General features: G+C 41.5%; 1 protein-coding gene across 6 annotated transcripts in view; it reads right to left on the bottom strand.

Moving 5' to 3' along the window:
* LOC143206983 (putative receptor-type tyrosine-protein phosphatase mosPTP-1) overlaps nt 1-20,931 on the bottom strand; it is a 641,890-nt gene that overhangs the window by 118,908 nt on the left and 502,051 nt on the right. For all 6 annotated transcript variants that reach the window (XR_013008585.1, XR_013008586.1, XR_013008587.1 and 3 more), the window contains one exon: nt 10,671-10,797. Coding sequence is in view for 1 of the 6 variants with exons in the window: in XM_076419923.1 (XP_076276038.1) it covers nt 10,671-10,797 (127 nt within the window). In the remaining 5 variants the exon portion in view is untranslated. The remainder of the gene's footprint in view (nt 1-10,670; nt 10,798-20,931) is intronic.

Here is a 20,931-nt window from a genome sequence, read left to right as displayed (position 1 = left end):
GATCTCGACGCTGGAAAACCGACTTTCGTTTCTGCCGGTTCATTCGAATACGATTTTCGTACGCATATCGGCGCGGCGTCCTGGTTGCAGTCAAATGGAGACACTCCGACTCATCCCCACTCCACCGATCCATTTCGTACCGAAGGAGTTCAGTCAGTGTGGTGTTCCGTGCATTCAGTTCCATTTCGGACTCCATCAAGAGACGTCGTCTCTAGGAGTCATCCCTCATTCTATCTTACGTACAGTGCTGTAACCAGGGCGAAAAAGGCGCCCACCACGGGCGCAACTGGGTTTGGGACGCAAAACAAAGGATACCGACCCGGTTGAGGATCGCTTGGACGCTTTTCAAATCTTGCAAAAAAATTACGAACTCTCTCATTACAAAACACGTATTCAAATTTAGACATAGCATTAAGGATTTTCATAACAATGCCTGTAACAACAGCTTCCTGCAAACGTTCGTTTAGCAAATTAAAAATTGTAAAATCGTACCTTCGTTCTTCTATTGGACAAGAGCGATTAACAAACATGTCTATAATATCAATTGAAAAAGATGTTGCCAAAAATTATGACGATATAATAGATGTGTTTGCGAATGAAAAAGCGAGAAAAATTACTTTATAAAATATGCTGAACTACTTTATGTTTTTATTATATTATTTTAACACATACCTATGTTTTGTATTTCTTTTATTTTGTCGTCATTGAATATGAATAAAAATTTGTTCTTATTTAGGTTATAGATTATTTATTCATACGTTCCCTTTAGAAAAGACTAAAAAGTAGAAAATAAAAAAATATATAAAAAAAAACTTTTTAATAAAAATGCTCTAAAAATGCACTAAAAAGGAGAAAATAATTTTTTTAGACATAAGTCACTATAAATAAAAGCGTGGAGTGCCCACGAAGATTACGTCAATATAATAGTTTAGCGCTTCATGCTTTTATTTATGGTCAGGATTGTCTAAAAAAAATGATTTTCTTCTTTTTAGTGCATTTTAATATAAGCGTGGTTTTTTTATATACATTTTTTATTTTCTACTTTTTGCCGCATGATTCTATCTAATACTTGTATTGAAAGTTTTGAAAACACGTTGCCAAGATTTCTGTTAGTTACACCCGTTCTGAAAATTTAATGGAAACGAGCATCGGATTAAGCAAGGAAAATTTGTTTGCACATGGCCCATTTGCTGGAGGGTTTTCGTAATTACTTTCAACCCGATCGGCGATGCCACGGACGCCATTGCGGAGATGTAGTGGATCCAAGGATCGGCGAAGCAAAAGCAATTCCGACGGACGACACCGTTCTCGAAGGACGGGGAAACACAGTGATTATCGAGGATACACGGTGCTTTCGAGAGAGGGATTCCCTTTCGAAGAAGAGAGACATGTCGGACGGTAAAGAAAAGCGCGGATAAAGAGGGATGCAAAAGCAAAAAAAAAAGGAGAACCAAGTGGAAGAGGAAAGGGAAACAGACGAACGTTCTGATGCTTGTCGGGAGAATCCCTGAGAGATTTGCCGGTTCCATCAGCGAGCCCTTGCCATCAGGGATACCTGGCCGGGTCAGCGTAGAGCTTAATTCCAGAAATTGTACTATTGCCATGTTTATGGGAGCCACGCGGCCGTTGAAGCGATGCCGGTTAATCGGCAATCGGGAAGATTAGACAGAAAACTTAATTATAAAGATCCTGATTGGCTGGATTCTCTGGAGGCCGACTGCCGCCGGAAAGACAGACCTATTCCGCTTGGCCATCTTCGCGCTAACAAGTTCTGGAATTGCATACGGACGCTGCCATGTATCTTTCCAGAAGCTTCTGGCCGACTTGCGCATCCCAATGTGCGTCGAATGACCCTTCTCGGCTCGCTCGTCCACTCAACCTCGCTACCGTTTCACAAACTTTCGACAGCGAATTCAACTGGAATTATCAAATTCTAAAAACAACGCAGGACTGAGAGCCAGAAACTTTTCTTCTCTTTATCAGGGAACGAATCGAAAGAACGAACATTTCTTTACGAGTTAGGCCTGAAACTAATTCGATCGGAGTTTTATTACGTTAACCATGTATTTTTGCAGTATTGTTTCCCATCTTCTCTTTGATGCCTAGCTGAAACGCTAATATATAAATATTGTTTTAGTAAACTGCACAAATAAGTCGATTAAAGTAACAATTTTTTATTTATAATTTGAAATGATTTAAAAATTGCTCTTTCAATAGACGATTTTCCCCCGATTTCACAAAATCAATGAAAGAGCACAACGACTTGTGTATCGATGAGAAAATATAAGGCAGTGTTGCAGAATCGATAGCAAACCTATTGAAAACAAAAATAAGACAAAGGAGATAGATCCCGCCATCCTGTCCCCCCGTATATTCACAATACAATAAGAGGATTAACTGCCCTACAGTTAACGATGTAATTGGAAAGCTCGCAAAAGGCAACTTCGGCGAGAAAGAAGAAGAGAAAGGAGGCGCGAGAAATCTGCATAAGAAGACGTCCTATTGTTCTCGGATCGTCAGGAATCGCACAAATCATCGTGGTATTTCATAAATTTGTTAATACGAGATTCATATTCCATCCCCGGCAGTCTGGCTTCCCTCGAACCCTCTATCTGCCGCAGCACTCCTCCTCCTCCTCCTCCACTCTCTCTTTCTCTCTCCTGTTCCCGAGCTGTTGAGTAAACCAGAACTTTTAATTACGCACGCTGTCCCGGCTCTTGCACGCGTCCCGACGCCTTCGGAGATGATTTAAAAGAGCGGCAGGGACGCGAAGAAAAGAGGGATGGAAGCCGTTGAGAGGGCGAGCGTGCTGGCGTGGGACAAGCAATTTCACGGTCGACGGGAATAAGAGAAAAAGGAGCGAACAGAGCCGAAGCGAAGACGCGAAGACGAGGGGCCCGGAATATATTCGCGAATCCGGGGAAAAGGTAGCAGGGCGGTTTTAGCAGTGATGCTCGGGGAGGAACGTGGGGGTAGACTTGAAAGCCGACGCAGCTCGAGGATAGCCCGGAAACGTGGACCGATCGGCCCGCCTGACGTCGGAAGATTTATTGAGCCGAGCACGATTTATTTGACGCGTTTAAATGCCTACTTTATCGACACGGCCGGCCCGGCTCGGCCCGGCTCAACCCAGCCCGGCCCACAGTGTTTAAAGCGCACACCCCCGCGATCGGTTCCAGTCTTCTTCATAGGCTGCGGAATCAATTTGCCACACGGTGAAAATGTAATCTTCCCGACCTGTCGAAAAATCCTCACATATTAATTAGTTCGGAAAGTAATTTCGTTTTTTAAGGGAAAATGGAAGACAACTTTTTAATACGTAGCACAATACCTCGTCATCTTTGTAGCAACTGTGAGATCCCAGAAATCCAACCATTTATTGACAAAAAACTGAAGCAAATGATTTTTGATACCTTCATCTGAATTGAAGTTTACACTACTTAAGGGGGTAGACTCGTTTCCAGGATCGCAAGGGCGCGGGATGCGCCTTCTTATTTCTCGATAATGCAAAGATGGGATTTTCAGTAGTCAAAAGCGCTAGACAAAAGATCAATCTAGGCCGCGATCGCCCTCAAAAGTTCTATTTTTACGTTTACGATGCGTAATTTGTATTATTCGGCAGCATTGTAGTTGTCACAGCTTTATGAAAATAGCTACATGCGCAGGTGTATGCTTGCGAATAATGTAAATTACGCTGCTCATTTTTTATCTAGAGTTTTTGACTACTGTAAAACCCCATCTTTGTATTATCGAAAAATTATAACGCGCATTACGCACCCTTGCAATCCTGGAAAAACGAGTCCTTAGTTCCCTTAAAGAACATTGTAAAGATCTAAACAAATGAAAATCTGATGGTGCGAGATCAGGTGACTGTGGCGGGTGCGGTAGCAAATTCCATCCAAGCTCTTAAATCTTCTGACGAGTGACCAAACTTGTCCTGCAATATCATGAAGGAATATGACACCCTTCTTGTTCACCAATTCTAGCTGTTTCTGCATGATGGCAGCATTCAATTAATTCAGCTGACGACAAAAAATGGTCGAATTAATTGTCTGGGTTCTCTTCTGCCTACACCATGATCGTTTGTGTTTAATATTATTGTAAACGATCCATTTTTGTCCCCATAAGCAGCACATCATTTTTTTCCTCGCGTAAAATGATAATGCGATTTAGAGCGAAGTTGAATGCTGCTATTTCTACGGGAGAAACGAAATTACTTTCCGAAAAGCCTAACAGAAATTGGCCGAGTAGCCGAAAGTAGGACATTCACGCTTTAATATATCATAAGCCTAGACAGAATGCCCGACGATTTTCCTGGCAGAATTTAATGATCTTTTAATGATCTGAAGTAATGGATATCAGTGGTACCCGGAGATAAGTAAACGTGTAAGTGTATTAGCGTCGCCCCAACAAACAAAGGTAATTATCGTTCGAAGAGTAGCCTTTTGGTGAGATTCAGCCAAGGCAGCCTGATAACACGATCCCATCGCCAGAACAATTCGATCGGGCTTAAACGCTCCGTGTACCGAGTGAAAACAAACTCGCGGTAGTTCGGTCGCGGACACAAAAGAGCACGACAGATGTCCCCGGTAATCGAATATCGCAAAGCGTTGTTTCGCCTCGAACGACCTTAACTTTAATCAAAGCCTTCCTATCGAACGGGTTACTTCCGTCTGGTTGGTAGCCCTGTTCCACAATCTACAACCTACACAAACACACTGACCTTTAAATATATAAATCGGCATCCGAATCTTTCCGAAAATACAATATAACGAATATTTTCATCCAAAAACCGGGCAAGTCTACGTTTCAGTGAGTTTCTTCTTGTTGAAGATTTATTTTATTCCATTACCCTACAACAATTTACTTGCTAATTCGAGGTCTAATCGGTACGTGTCACGTCCGAAAAATATTTTTGAAAGATTACGCTGAATTACGCGTAACGCGTGTTCATTGATGCATTCCTTCATATTGTGCGTGCGTGTGTGTGTGTGTGATGAACAGCATAAATACGTCATTTTCGAGAACGGATGGAAACATACACGCATAAACAGATTCCTTTCCGTTCCGATAACTTTTACAGCCCGTTTAATTGGCAATTTCATTTTGAAAAATTGAATTGACAGAGAAACAATAACAGGAAATTTCTGTGATCATTGTACTTTTAAAATATTTCAACTGATTTATTCGTACCCTTTGCGTCGAGTTTTACAAATTCCCTTAATATGCCAATGAATATAATATTCTAGAAAATTGTTTTCACAGTGTCTTCATCTTCCCCTACATGTAACGGGGTCAGGTGGGTCACGCTGATGAGGCGGGGACGTTTTGTGTGACGAAAATTGATTGGACCCTTGTAGAAACAGGAAGATCGATAGGCTGTCTAGTCTGCCGCAGGTACGGTGGCTAGTGGGTACTTTTCTAGCTGCACTCTGCTAAATTCATCCAGGCTCTTCACAGAATTTAAATTACTTTCTTTCGTCACATTTCTCACTTCATACTGGATCGCTCACAATAAGAGCAAGTCAAATAAGTGATCCATCTCGAGTCGAACCTTTTTAACAACTGTTTCGAAAATTTTCACCTATTATACAGCATTCCTTAAAAATTTACCCCGAAATGAATTTCCTTTTCACAAAATTGCATAATATGATAATATATTATACATCGCAAGAATATTTTTATTGTAAACAAATTTTATAGAAATATTCGATTCAGTTTGTTGTCATAATATATGTTGCGAATGAGGTTCAATTTAATGTCTAAATGTCTAGTAGTAAATTCTAACGTTATCGGAAACAATATCCACGTAACAGGCGAAAAATTGTCATTCTTAATTTCTGGCTATACATATAATCAACAAACTTTGACGTTGAATTTTGAATTAATTGTCAATTTCGTAGTTTCTCTTCATCGATCAGACAGTGCAGCTATGAAAAGATTACGCACGAGAAGAAGCGAGAAACGGGGTCCGGCGATTATTCTAAACTCAAAATTCAAACTGAAATCAAAGTAATCCGATGGTCTCTTTGTTCCGAAGTTTAATTAATTAAAATGAAACGGCGTATTTTCTTGGTAGGCAAAGATGGTCGAACTTAGCGACGTTCTCGAGCGGAGAGACTCGGAGAGCAAACTGTGACTTTGCGCGTCGCCTGTCTCAAACACGGTTACCTCTACTTTCGGGAACAGACTTTCTTCTAGTTTCTCCGTTTGATAGCTGGCCCGTAATCTTCTAGAGCAAGGAGCCGCGGAATTTTTAATTAGAACCATCGGGACCGGAAGGGAACCGGTCGTTTATCGTTCGTGGAAGTTTCGGCGTAGCGTGGTTCACGGATTCGCCGGGACGCGGCATTGTGAGGAACTCCTCGTCAAAACGATCACTCGATTACCGCTATGATTAATAATCCTCGGATGAGAATGACTTGGAAAAGCGTGGAAACACGATTCCGAGTCCGCGAGAGAGAGAAAGAGAGAGAGAGAGGGGGCGGCCACAGAACGGGAACGGAGAGAGATGGAAGTTTGTCGGAACTTTATTATAAAACTAATATTTTCCAAGTTCTATGAGGTATTACGATAGTTTTCTGAAAGGGTCTGCCAGTAGACCGGTTAGGCGAAATGGTTGGCGGACGAAACTTCAATATTCGGCGACCATAACGACACCGGCTGATATATTATTTCCTATAACTTCTCTCCGCCTTACGGCTTTGTCTGGCCGGCGGAACGAGAATAAGAAGATCGAAAACGAAACTTGATTAAGAATTCCGGCTCCTCCACCCGCTCCAGTTCCCTTATTCTTCTTCTTCGCCGTCCTCCTGCTGCCATCGACGCGACGCCCATTTAAGTTCCACGGAAAATGAATCGTCGTCGTACGTGAGACGCGCGGGCCTCCTTGATTCGAACTATTGATAATTAAAATCGCAATCGGTTCGGGGAGCATCGGCCATCCTTCCTACAACGGAACGTAGGCTCCCCGAAATCGATATCAATCGTTCCATAATGTATTTTGGTTTTCACACCGTTATGCAGATAATGGAATCGCCTGCAGGATGCAGAAGTATCGTTCAAAAAATGATCCACGGACTCTGCGAGTGACGGCGAAATTAGTGATGTTGTTTTCAAAATTTTCAGATTATCAATCAGCGACCCTCGCTATTTCGCGATTTGGAAGCATTGTGCCCCGCGACAGGCAAAGCCGGCGTGCAAGTCCGCGCGGAGTTACACATTCGTTTAATCTATTGGATAATATCCCGCTACTGTGCTACTAAATGAGCCGCGTTCTCGTTCCGTTCGCTGTAAATGAATTAGCACCTATGGGCCAACGTGTAGTGCCCGTATCCAAAGTTGCACTACGAGAATACTGGTACGATTCCGGACGCGGCCAACAGCTTAAAAATGAAGCAAGAAAATTGCACGAAGTCGACAGGCAAGCGACGATCCAGAAACGAGTTTCATGGAAGATTAAAGTGAAGACTTTATTACACCGTTTTAAGTTAAATACGGTGCCGTTCTATTAAAGAGCTTTCCTCGAATCTGCCGCCCGCTGAACATCCCGGCAGTATTTCGCGCGGAGGCAGCCTCTGGAAGCTTCCTTCGACTAGGCGCGCGGCGACGGCGTCGGTTGGCCTTGGGAAATAACAGAAAATAATCTCCGTGGGACGCGAGGAGTCAATCGAGCCCTTGCCGGTGTACTTATAGATTTTTCGCGCGAGCGAACAAGACGCGATTACCAGGATTCGTTGCGACGCATTTCGCTGCTGCCACCCACTCCCTCCCCCGGTTATTAGGGTGGCCCTATTTCGAGCGGATTGCGGGTTCAACCGCGTTTTATATTGTGCGCGCCGTGTGGCGAAATGAAGCCGGTGAATTGAAGCGAAAGAAACGGAGTCGGAGAGGAGGGAACAGGCCGGGGCGAGACGTGAGACCGCCGTGAAGGGGATGACGCGCTTGTGGATGGTCGAAGGGGAAGAAAATTAGTTTGCGTCCTCGAGCAAGAAAGACAATGGTGGCTTCCGCGAGGCGCAGTAAGTAGATCCTCAATTTTCATCCCCCGGTTTCTTCTTCACAGCGGCCCGGCGCCGACGTAACGCCCGTCGAGCAACGCTGCGTAAATAGTTTTAAATTATACCGGCCCGTAAATCACTCTAATAAGATTCCCGGGCTGAATCCGCCTTCCGTTTCACACCATGATATCGAGACCCTTCTCTCCTGGACCGAGACAATCGATGCTGTACCGACAGATAAATCGTTACACGCAAAAATTGAATCACACAGTCACCGACGAGATACTATTAAAGACTGCCAGCCCCTGTGTTATTCAGGGGGACGGGTAACCGGGCGCGACGGGCGCGGGGATAACGTAAAAGTTACAGTGATCTGATATACCACATCTCTAAAAATTCGAAATAGTGCCACAATAATGCCAAAACATCGTCTGAAATATGGCGGAGAATGTAACATTTGTGATAATTCGCATTCTCACCGATACATCGCGACGAGAATCTCCTCAATGGTCTTCTTCACCGACAAAATGCCGTCGATGGCCTTCTGTTTCTCTGGATGGAGCCAGAATATATCCTAGAGGGCGTAAGAAATACCGACATATTCGAGAGACACCAACTCCCATAAGGCTGGCAGTCTTTAATAGTATCTCGTCGGTGACACAGTCATCCGCTTCTATACAATTTCTGTTTGACATTCTTCGTTTTCTCGGTTTCTAATGTTAGAATTATCTTTTCAATATACAGGGTGGGGCATTTATCCTGGCCACCTGGAATATCTCGGAATCTAAATTCCAGAGAAAAAAATATTTCAAATAAAAAGTTTAAGGCAAGGAGGGACTGATGCAGCAGTCATATCGATTTTAAATTTTCATCATGTTTTCAAGGTCATTCCAAGATCAACTTCATTTTTTTAAATGGGATGAGGTATTTTTTTAATTAATTTTTTTACAAAGCTATGCAATACAATAAACTTAGCAATATTTAAATTAAAATATCTGCTAAATTAATAATTTTTTCGACATAAATGGGTTAATATTTTCTTATAGAGAATAGAAAACTGCATCTATCGGTGCATAAAAAATATACGGTTCCATTTAAAAAAACCGACGGTGCCCTTTAAATCTTCAAAACGCCTCCACTTATAAAGAAGTCATGTATACCACATCTTGCCTCCCCCATCCCGCCCCCTCCGATACCATTTAGCATCTATAGAAATAATTTGAAATTCATTTTTACTACGTGGTTATCACTATACTGCGGATCTTTATGGAAAATAAAAAATGTTTCTGTTGATTAAAAGTGACAGGAGCAAAATAAAAAATTTTTTCTTCTTTCATTATCTTATTAATCTGATACTTATACACGGATGTCCTTAAATCTGTTTAATATGTCCACTGTTTTAAATGGTACGTGCCCATTTTTATCGTAAATACATAAAATCCGCAGTCTAGTTATCACACTCCAACAAGCAACGCCAATCTGAGACACTGTTGGTGTTTGCGGGGAACAATTCGCCGAAAAAAATTCCTAAACGGCGGGGTCTTTGGTATCGTCGTTGTCGCCCGGCAGGGGATTTGTCGGGCGAAAGATGTGGGTCATCTCAAACTAGCCAGCTCACGGCCGGACAATAGGGACTGGCTAAAGCCGGGTTCGGCAAATTGAATTAAACCGGCGTTATTTACAATGCGTCCCGAGTCGTCGCGATTTATTTGCGGTTCGATAAAAGTTATGGTAACGACCGGGGGGTCCGTTTCTCGCAGTTGGCACGACAAAAGCTATCGACAAAACCGAATGAGTTAGTGCGGACGGTAAAGGCGCGACGGCCGAAGGGTGGTGCGGAGAAAAGCGTGAGACTTTTCCGCGCCTTTTCCCCACCGTTTCCCTACCGTTTCTTGCCCCGGCTTCCTTTTGCACATTTTCCTGCATCTCCGCAACCTTCGCGAGTGGTCATTCGATATACGTGCCACTCGGAAATGTCGATAGCGAATTTCTTCGTGGAAAATCGGTGGAACGAGAGAACCAGGGATAAGTGCGAGCACAGGGGTTGCTTTCCATCGGGAACGAGGGAGGAGGAGGAGGGGGATGAGATCGGTGGGTTTACGAAGGTGGAGCGGGAGGATCGAGAAAGGTAAAGAACAGAAAAAGAAACAGAACCGGGAGGAAGAACGGGAGGAGATAACAGGTCCCAGAGAAACGAGGGAGAACAAAGGGTGCTTATCGACACCGCAGTTCTTATCCCTAGTAACTCCTTTTATTTTATCCGTTTCCGTTCCCGGAGCTTCGGGGCTAAAGCCTCGACTCGTACCTTGTATCTGAAAGATAATCAGACCGAGACGTACTCGAACGCAGACGGCTATTTTCGACCTCCCCCTCCTGGCCCCTTCGTTTCTGTTTCCGGTTTCGTCAAATTAAGAAACCGGAAATATTATCGGCGCGTATCCCGGGACAAAAGAAAATTTTCAACACGTTGACAGGTGAGGGTTCGGGAGAGAGGAACTCGTGAGATCGGAAACGAATGTTTTAATCCTCTTCGATCAAGCCAGATTAATTCCTGCGGGGGCTTCTCCAACCCAGGCACCCGAGTCGAATTTTCATCACAAAGCAAGAGTCTAATTGGAAACCGGGCTTACATCAAGTGGAACGGGTAAAATCAATATTTAAAGGACTTACCGAGTTTCGATGACGTAGTGCTTGCTCGGGTTGTAATGAGAAGAATTAATGTTCTGTTCCCAGGTCAGATTCACATGTCTCGACGAAAATCCTATTATCATAGGCTGCTGCGGTGGATCGGGCACGTCTGAAAACAAATTTTCAAAGTTCAATGCAACACTCGGGACAAGTTTAACTAACATGCGTTTGTTTTCATGAAATACCGTAGCCGTCGATTGTTCGAAACGGAACATTGTTTTCGACTTATTGAAATTATTAAAAAAATGCACTAAAAAGTATGAAATAATTTCCATTTAATTTATGTGAATACACACGAACTTAAATACAATACAGTCTTTTCGGATGCGGCGCAAAATTGAAAATTTTCGACACTGGAAATTACGAAAATCCTTAAATTCTACTACATGCTTTCACATATTAATGTATCTTCTCTTCCCACCTACTGATTTCTAAGTGCACAATATTCCAATGAAATCATAATCAGCAACATCTGTCAAATGGAAAATTTTCAATTTTCCGAATCCTCCAAAAAGATTGTATTGTATTTAAGTTCGTGTATATTCACATAAATTAAATGGAAATTATTTCATACTTTTTAGTGCGTTTTTTCGAAGTCGGTTTAATTTTTTTTTTTATAAAATTTTTTTATTTCGCGCTTTTTAGTGGAACGAACAGAATTTGTAGAACACCGTAGGATGGTTTTTCGGTCTTATTGGTTATTTGCAATAAAAACCGCAAAGAATGAATAAATGCAAAATTTGATTTCACGGGGACCACCTCGGGGACATACTCTACAAAATGCAAAAGGTGTCGTTCCAATTGGTCCATCCATCTCGTCGTAATCGGTGAACATACATAAAAAAAGCGAAAAGAGAAGAAGGCACATACAGATCGAATTGAGTAGCCTCCTCCTTTTTCGAAGTCGGTTAAAAAGAAGTACATTTTCGGTTAACCCCTGTTTCTTATAATTGGCTTAAAACATGTTTATTTTTAGTAAAGGTTATCTTATTGATTACAATTGTTTTATGGGTTCGTACTTGTTCTTGAAAGATAAGTACATGTTATTATTTTTCGAATTTTTGCAATGGACATGATAGTTTGAGACACTTTTATGTCCGTTCATTCATTCGTTGAAGACATTTAATTTCGTTTGATTTAAGTTAATATCCGGATATTAACAACGCTATGAGAATGCCGTTTTATTAAAAAATACGAGCTAACGTCTCCAATATGCGTGACGACAGCGCGACACTTCAATATATCCTGCAGGAACATATTTCATATGAACGCCGTCATAACTTGAAATCCGCGATCATGCATTAATTCTCTCTTCATATACGGGAATCTACATTCATTCTCTTAAAACATATCGACATTCTGCGTCCTGATGTACATCTTTATGTCATGAAATTCTCTCCCGTGTGCAGATTATCCCACGTTACATTAAAACAACGAGTTTTCGCGGAAATTTTCTTGCTTTGGATAAGCGATTGGCGTAGAGAATGAAGACTTTTTATTCCGGAGCAGTGTAGTCAATTCAGGAAACAGTGAAATCAACGTTTGGTAACAACGGCTGTGAAATTCTTTCAAAGCATTACAAGCACAGATAAAAAATTCAAAAATCTTGTTCTTCCCTTTTTCCTTCGCAATTGCGACCAATAACAATTTCTAAAAAATTATTGATACATTAGCTAGTAAACTGACCCTTCTAACGTCTCAAAAATACTCAAGCTGTTGGGTACAATTTTGAAAAAGTTATTCGTTTTTAAAAGGTGTACGAAGTATTCGTACACCCACTGTATGTACTATTTTAGACACAGTTCTAGTGAAGTATTTAATATGGCTAGAAAATTACGTCTCATTATAGTTTCAATCTGCACGATGTCACAAGTGCAATCAATGTAATTGAATTTGTTCTTTCAATCATATTGCACATTTTTATTTCGAATTAGAATAGACTGAAAGGTCGGGATTCTGCTAAAGGTTGTTGCGAAGTGTGACTTGACAGGATGGCAAATGCTCACCAATGAATCTGAGTAGATTCGATAAGCTTTCCCACGTGCTCACGCAGTTCGATAAGCTTGCGTAAACGAACCCACATCGTTTCTTTGTTTCAGATATATCATTGCATCGTGAGAGGGCATTCGATCGCTTCTCTTCCAGGAAAATTCGTTAAACGGCGACAACGGGGTTTATTGTTCGGTTTCCTTGTCTGCTCGCAGTCGTTTGCGCTTGAAGAAATGCCAGCTGTTGACCTCTCGAACCGTGGTAACATGAATTATTAATGAGAAAATGGAAATTCGAGGCGGGTCCGATGTAAAGTTGCGTTTAACCAGCCTGCGGAATTAACGAAGCGAGCGTACCGTAACACAGTCATTCCCTTTTCTCTTTTGCTAAATTTAATTTCTTCCTTCTCTGGATTCAATTTAATTGCTCGACGAGAAACAAACAGATCGACTAATAAATAAACTATAGCGTTTATTTGTGAGGCTTCGTATTGCAAAGTGATTGTCGCAAGAAAATTCCCGAATAGCCAGGGTAGTTTATTAAATCGTCTAAGAAGACTTCGAGTGGATCAAATGGCTGGAGTGGATCGAAAAGAAAAAGTCTACCTGGTGTCGGCGGGATAATTTAATGACATTTTTATTGATTTCCCGCGAGATACCTCAGTGAAAGAGTAACGATAGGGCGCGAACTCCTGCTTTTTCTTTGTCTTCCCGATTCATGCTGCTCTTATATTTGCGCGGCGAGTTCGTGTCGGCACTGTTCGCTATCGATGACTAGATGAAATGAAATAGCCTCCTGAGAAGGATATCAAAATCACTTTATGTGTATTTGGAAGAAGCTCTGCGTCTCACGTTTCAGGGAACTAGAAATTAGAGGAGGAACTTCTGAGTCGACCTTAAAATGTATTCCTGCAGAAATTTTGGAACGTTTTGCGGTCTCAAATTAAAGTTAGAGGATGGTAATTTACTAAAAAGCACGGCAACACTGATCACTCACAAATTCCTACAGATTTGGAATTCCAAAAATAGCGAAACCTTGAGAAACAAAATTTTCGGGTGTCTGACTTGTCATTGAGGAGTACTACTGAATTTTCGTGCTCCCTCTTCCGCTATCATGTTCTCCTTATACAAAAGTCGACTTCGAGGTTCCGAAAATTTCCGACCGCCTGTCAAGTCATTGAGTTGTACTACTGAATTTTTCGTGCCACCACCTTCGCTATCTATGGGTCCGTAAATAATGAGAAGCGCCGTTCAGTGGTTAACAGTGTAATAATAATAATAATAATAATAATAATAATATATAATTATATACGTATATACATATTACTATATTACTGGGACAAGCTCTCATTGAACAGTAATTAAAATACATATACGGAATCATATAGAGGATCTCAAAGAGAAGGTACAGTGCAAGTTGATTGATGGTTACATTGCTGGAGGCGGAGAGAAATCTACGTTATCGACATCAACGCGTGCTTGTGGTGCCACCTAGCCTCTGCGCTCGTTAGACGACGCGCGACACTCACTACATACCAACAAGGTGGCGCCCTTACTTGTCAAAAACGTAGGAAATAGCTGGACTTTAAACACGTATAACTTTTGAACCAGTGCGTACCTAAGATTAAAACATGGATTTTCGGTATTTTCTCGTCAAAATCTACAGGATTGTATAAAAAAAGATAAAAATTTCTAGTTTCTTCAGGTGAAGTTTAACCGAAATACATTTTTATGTCGCTTCTGTGTTTCAAAGTCATCGAAATTTTCGACCACGGCTTGTATTCAAGTAGCCAGTATCCTCAGATCTTAATTAGATGGGTGTAAACGATGCGTCGAATTAAAAGGTTGCAGAGGTTAGAGCGTGAGAGTAGGAAACGGCGGAGGTTGTCGCAACAGGCTGCGCTTACAATGGACGATTAATTGCTCGGTGGTAACTGTGACCAGCTTCTACCAGCGTCGGGAAGGATCTCTGCAAAATGTTACGACGCCGTCGTGGGATGGTGTTCGTGGGTGGTGGTGTGGTTGTAGACCGGGAACAACCGGGAAAGCTGCGATATGGCGGGCTGAGGTCAGAGAAGGATGACGACTCCATCCACGGGGGTTGCAGGTCCCTGTTCTCATTTATGATCTTATGCAACGTGCGCGCAATGTTATATCTCCACGGTTGCATGGCGGCGCATATTAAACGGTCGACTCTTATCCGATGTAGCCGCGGCAACGGGCGTGACCGGTGTTTATGTCGGGGAAACTTCTTTGAAGGTTGCCCTCTTTACACCTCACGGTGAAATGCTTTAATTGGCGGTTTAAAGGGGAAAGTTCGATGCACGATCCCCGCGAATTATTCTTGAACCAACGCGACGCCATCGGCGCCGCTGACATCCCGGCGATCCTTGAAGTTTCATTAAACTTGTCTACGACAGTTGGAAACGTTGCTGGAATTCATCGCTTCCTGCTGGCGCTCCGAGGTCATCTGCATTATCTCAAGCCACCAAGAGTATCACTTAAAATGTTTGTCCTATTTACCGCCAGATTTTATTTATGTTCATTGATGTTCCGTAAGACTCAATGAACACATAAACTGCATGTCTCCTGAAATTAGTGTTCGTAAATCGTTATTTAATTTCCTGAGTAGTGCTTCGCCAGCTTAGAGAATGTGCGACAACCTAACAACCACCTTCTATTCGACCCAGTGAAGTAGAATCTCATTTAACCTTGGTTAATCTTCATCTGTCCCTCGCGTCAGACATGTCAAATAAACATTATGAGAAATCATTTGTATACCTGTCCGTACCTCGAAGTAAAACATAGTAATTGAGAGAGATGCAGGGGTATTTAAATATTCTTCTCTTGAGAAACAATAAAAATTATTCTTTGACGTTGCTACACTTATAATTCACTATTTGGGTGTAACAAAAGCATTCAACCGCTCCGAAAGATATTAGAGTGACAGTCGAGAAGGGTTAGGAAAAATAAAATAGCAAGTGTGAAAGATGCCTGAGGAGAGAGGACGCGAAGGAACGTAAAGGGCAGGGTTAACGGTTAAACGCTAAGCTCTAATGACAAAACGGAGTGAGAGATATTTACGTGGGAGCCATATGGTTGAGCAAGGCAAAACAGTTCTTAAAATGACGCTCATAAATTTTGGTAAACTGCCTCTCTGGAATTTATATTCCGCGTCTAGTAAAGGACGGTGCAGTAGCAGCAGCAGCAGCACTGGTACAGCGCGGTCCTTCTGTGTGCAGTTAGGTCGGTATGCCGGCGTGGCCTATATAACTTCCGGTATCAGGCATCCACGATACTCGTTACCCGAGTGGAAGACGCGTTTCGTAACCGAGTTCCGGTATCGCGGTCGACTGTAATTGAGAAAAATGATGGTAAAATCTCGAGCGTTCACGGCCGAACGAAACCGTGTTTTCGTTCACGAGCCACGAGACGCAGTGTTGCAATTAAAACGGACCGAGATTAGAATTAATTCTGGCCGGATGATAAATCTTCCACCATAGGACCTCGGCCGTTCATTTTGTTTTGTTCGGGATTATTAATTTTATCTAATCTGGTTTAATAACCGAATATTAACAACACTACAGGAATACCGCTCAATGACGCTTCTGTGGCATTGAGATGGTGATTATTTCTGCAACAACACGTCAAAGAATAATTTTTCTCATATGTATTTCAGAAGAATGTTTAAGTACCTCTTTGGTTCAGTTTTATTTTTCGTTGAAGTATGGAAATATATAAGTGGATTCAACCAACAAAAAGAGATTTTTATGCACATTTAATGAGCGTAAATGTATTGTATGTAACTTTTTAAACAGATTTACGATGAGTGTTATTGGCAAACTGTTATTCCTGGAATTAAATTCCTCTGAATTAAAAAGCATTTTTCAAAATTAAATCCAACGCTGACAACAACAGTTGTACACCGTTCTATCAAATCGAATAAAATGTAATCGTTATTAATACTCGTCCAAAATTGGACGATCTACTTCATCATCAACGCAGTACACAAGAAAAATAACAATAATTGTTATCCCCTGTGGACCAGATGACATTACCGTAAACCTAATGTAAAATCAATAGGGGCCAACATACAATTAATACACAGCCACTAATTTAACGACTACTCCGCGCACCTTGATGCATGTAGAGCCTAAACAAATTTTCAGAGATCTGAAAATTAAAGATTCTGATGTACAACCACTAACCCATTTCGCACCGAAGGAGCTCAGTCAGTGTGGTGTACCGTTCATTCAGTTCCATTTCAGACAATTTCGGACTCCATCAGGAGACGTCGTCCCTCGGAGTCATCCCCTCATTTTATCTCGCGTATTTCCATATCTTGCGTTCCATTTAAAAAAAGACTAAAAAGTAGAAAATAAAAAGATATATAAAAAAAACTTTTTAAAAACCACGCTTATATTAAAATGCACTAAAAAGGAGAAAATAATTTTTTTAGACATTAGTCACTATAAATAAAAGCGTGGAGCGCCCACGAAGATTACGTCAATATAGTTTACCGCTCCCCGCTTTTATTTATAGTGACTAATGTCTAAAAAAATTATTTTCTCCTTTTTAGTGCATTTTAATATAAGCGTGGTTTTTAAAAAGTTTTTTTGTATTATATTATATATTTTCTTATTCTTTAATAACTTTGGTTGGTCGAAAGCAATATACCGACACTTTATGATTCCCCGAATCATTCTATTGTTTCAAATTGCAGGTACATACTCATTTTTATAACGACTGCATATACCGTCTACTCATTAATAATCGTCATTACTGGCACTAAGTTTACGGGAGAAACAAGCGGCTCTCGTTCGAAACGCACGAAATTCGCGCAGCACTTTCGGACCATTTAGTTACACGTACAAACCACCGAGCGGAGAAACAACCAACATTGTTTACAGCGACTATTAAAAGAATCTTGCGCCACAACTCTCCAATTTCAGTTCCCAATTAAGGTCAACGACAATCAGAAGCAGGTATGAACCAGAGTCGCGGGTAAACGTTTTCAAGCGAACACGTCTGCCGGAGTGTCTCTTCCAATATTGGATCTCACGAACGTGAATCCGGACCCGGTCGTGAGTATCTTTCTCCCGGTGTCGCATCCCCCCGGCGTTAGTTTTCCTTATTTCGAACACGCGACAGTCTTCTCAAGTAAATACTTGATCGGATAAAGTAGTGAAGTGTACCGCGAGCATTCAATCGAGCATTATTGAAAACGCCGTAACATCTGAGCCTCTTTTTATTCTGCGCTTCCGCGCGACATATTCGTTGAGAATTGTTTGCCCGTTCCAACCGTTCATCCCCCGACACGCCGAAAGCGTTCTTCAGCGCGCCAAGGTTTCCCGTAACGTTTTCGTTTATTTAAGCGTCGCAATAACGCCAGGCATTAGCCGGTGTAATACCGGTAAATTACAGTTGCCAGCGGCTTTGAAACCGCGAACGTTTCCAGCGCGTCCGCGTCCGTGTCCGCTTCGAAATCGCGGGAAACCTTCGTCTCAATTATTTCGCCCGTTTTTCTTGTTCCGAATCGCGTGACTCTCACTATTCCTCTCTCTTTCTCTCATAAGCTCGTCGTTGTTCAAAAGCCGTGCTCGAGTTGCGATGCCTCGAGACCGTAATCGGCCATAGAAAGCGTCACGGGCATGTGTTTCAATTCGATTCCACGCATCTGCAGGGGAAAGAAGAATTGAAGGAGAGCTATCATTCTTCATTCAAAGGCGCAGCGGGAATAAACTTTAAAGGATAAACTGTCTCCTGCGGTTCCGTCCCATCCGATAACGCATTCGGAAATATCGGAGATTCAAATGGCCGTTTCGAATAAAGAGCATCCGGTCCCCGAACGCGAAATAATAAGGTGTTCGCCGGCGATTACGCTCTGCAATAAATATTACAGCGTTCATCGCGAACTACACTGTGTGACAAAATGACATCGTATATTAAGATATATTGATGATTTTAATTTATTTACACATTGGAACTGAAAAATGTTTTTATATTACGGGATACGTTCAATAACATTTCTAAGTAAAATCAAATTATGATTTGTGTGTGCAACTGTTATGTTACTGTGCTATACGTTTCACGAGCACTTATTAGTTACTTTCCACGCCCCATTTTTATTAGTCTATTGTCGTTTTCAACAAATGTAAATTACAAAATGTTATTATTCATTTTATTAAGTATTATATACAAACTAAAAACCGCAGATTGTATAATCTATCACATAACTGTAAAAAATGCGAGATGTACCATTCTTTCGTCGCAAAGTCTATATGATTGCCCTTGCGGGTGTAATGGAATAAATACATGAATTTATTAATGACACTCGTCGGGCTCGATCCAATTATCGTGTAATGCGTGTCGCTCAACTGGTGATATTAAATTGGATCGTGAAATTAGGTCGAGAGGCGATCGTCGATGGAATTTAGTTTCAATCAATTACACCAGTTTTCAATAAATCTTAATGAACATACTGTGTTCAGACTTTTTCTCGGTTTATCCGTTATTGCTTCGTTAGGTGCAGAGTTCTTATACTGATATGCTTTGGGTCAGTGGTTCTCAATTACTTTTCGGTGTAGGTACCTCTACTGTATTAATTATTTCAAAAGTGGCTACTCTGCGTGATGAACGAATGAATTGATGATATAAATTCTTATTTCGATTATATTTATGATTCAATTAACGTCCGTTTGAAATCTCGTACATTATTCAGGCAATGGATAATACACAACAATCAGATAACACATGACTCCCGAACGATATCTCGAATAAGCAAGGAAAACTGGACATACGAGCGATAAATGTTCATCCATGCGACAATATCGTCAATTGGCAAATACAACCGTCCTCCCCGTTTGTTTTATATCGTTTGCCCGTGGACGTGGACATTCGCAACGACGGTATTTTCTTTCTGTCGTGGATATAAGCTGACATTTTTCCTTTACGCGGCCCCATGGCTATCGTTACCAGGGGACGGGATTACGCAGGCGGACGTACAAAGTGAAAAATCACAAAACGTCCCAGGGAAATTGGCCCGTGGTCCATTCTTGGCCGGTGTTTCCGTCGGGACATCGATTCGATTCGCAAGGATTTGCATGGATCCACGAGCTGAAACCCAGGTGTCAAGCGGCCAATGGTAACAGAAGATAGTTTTCAGCCAGTGCGTTCAGAAACGCTTCGAAGGTGAAATGTTTCTATCGATCCGCGTCTCACCTCCAACATCTCGTTTATCCTACCATCATTTTCTAATTTTTAGGCGATTCGCATGTCCCTCATATCCGAAGATTTTTTTTCAAATGATTGTATTGGGTTAGAACGAAAATTCGTAGTATTTTTAAAATTCAAAGACAAAATTAAGCCTTAGCAGTTGAAGGGTGAATCAGAATCCACTAAAAATTTCTGTATCATTATTCACAATATTGTTTACATTATTAACTTATTTGGTATCTAATCAATTACTACACATTTAAATATCCTATGAAGTATTATATCAATTTCATATCGATAAGACAAAAAAAATCATACACAATGGAATTAGTCTATTTTAGGTCGGAAGAAATGTTTAACTTTCAAGTTAAACTATAGCTCCGACTGCAAAGGGTTAAGATAATTGTGCTGCGGGTATTATGCATTCATGATAAAATCAAGTAGAAATCAATAATAACTAAAGAGATAAACGTACATTTTTTCTATTTGTTGACATATGCAAAAGTTTTTTTTAGACAAGTTTAAAAAAAAAACGGAATGATCGCGAATTTAGTTTCTGGATATGATATTCTGGCAAATCACTTTATTTATTAGTTTTTAAAGGTAGGCGCATACTAGACCGCACCGCGGCGCGGCGGTACGCCGACCACCCGCTTCCGCTGTTTTGACTTTCTTCTATGTAGTTCATAGTTCTATGTTTTACATCACGCATGGGCAAATTTTTGCCCGATCGGAGGCATTTTCAAGGAATACGGCACTACGGCCGCCACGGGGAGCGAGACGCGCGGCCGGGAGAAGTGGGGGTATCCCTTGAAAATGCCTCCGATCGAGCAAAAATTTGCCCATGCGTGATGTAAAACATAGAACTACATAGAAGAAAGTCAAAACAGCGGAAGCGGGCGGTCAGCGTGCCGCCGCACAGTGGTCGATTTGCTCGAAAACGTGCCCAAAAATCGAAAAAATGAATTTTCAAATCGAGAGTTTTGGATCCTTGGGTTGCTTGTACTTATGTTTGGGCTGTTTTATGGTTATAGAAAAAA

Source organism: Lasioglossum baleicum, chromosome 3 (genome assembly GCF_051020765.1).
Source record: "Lasioglossum baleicum chromosome 3, iyLasBale1, whole genome shotgun sequence".
Lineage (NCBI taxonomy): Eukaryota > Metazoa > Arthropoda > Insecta > Hymenoptera > Halictidae > Lasioglossum > Lasioglossum baleicum.
The sequence above is the reverse complement of the archived record's forward strand: the minus strand, read 5'-3'. Positions and strand labels throughout refer to the sequence as shown.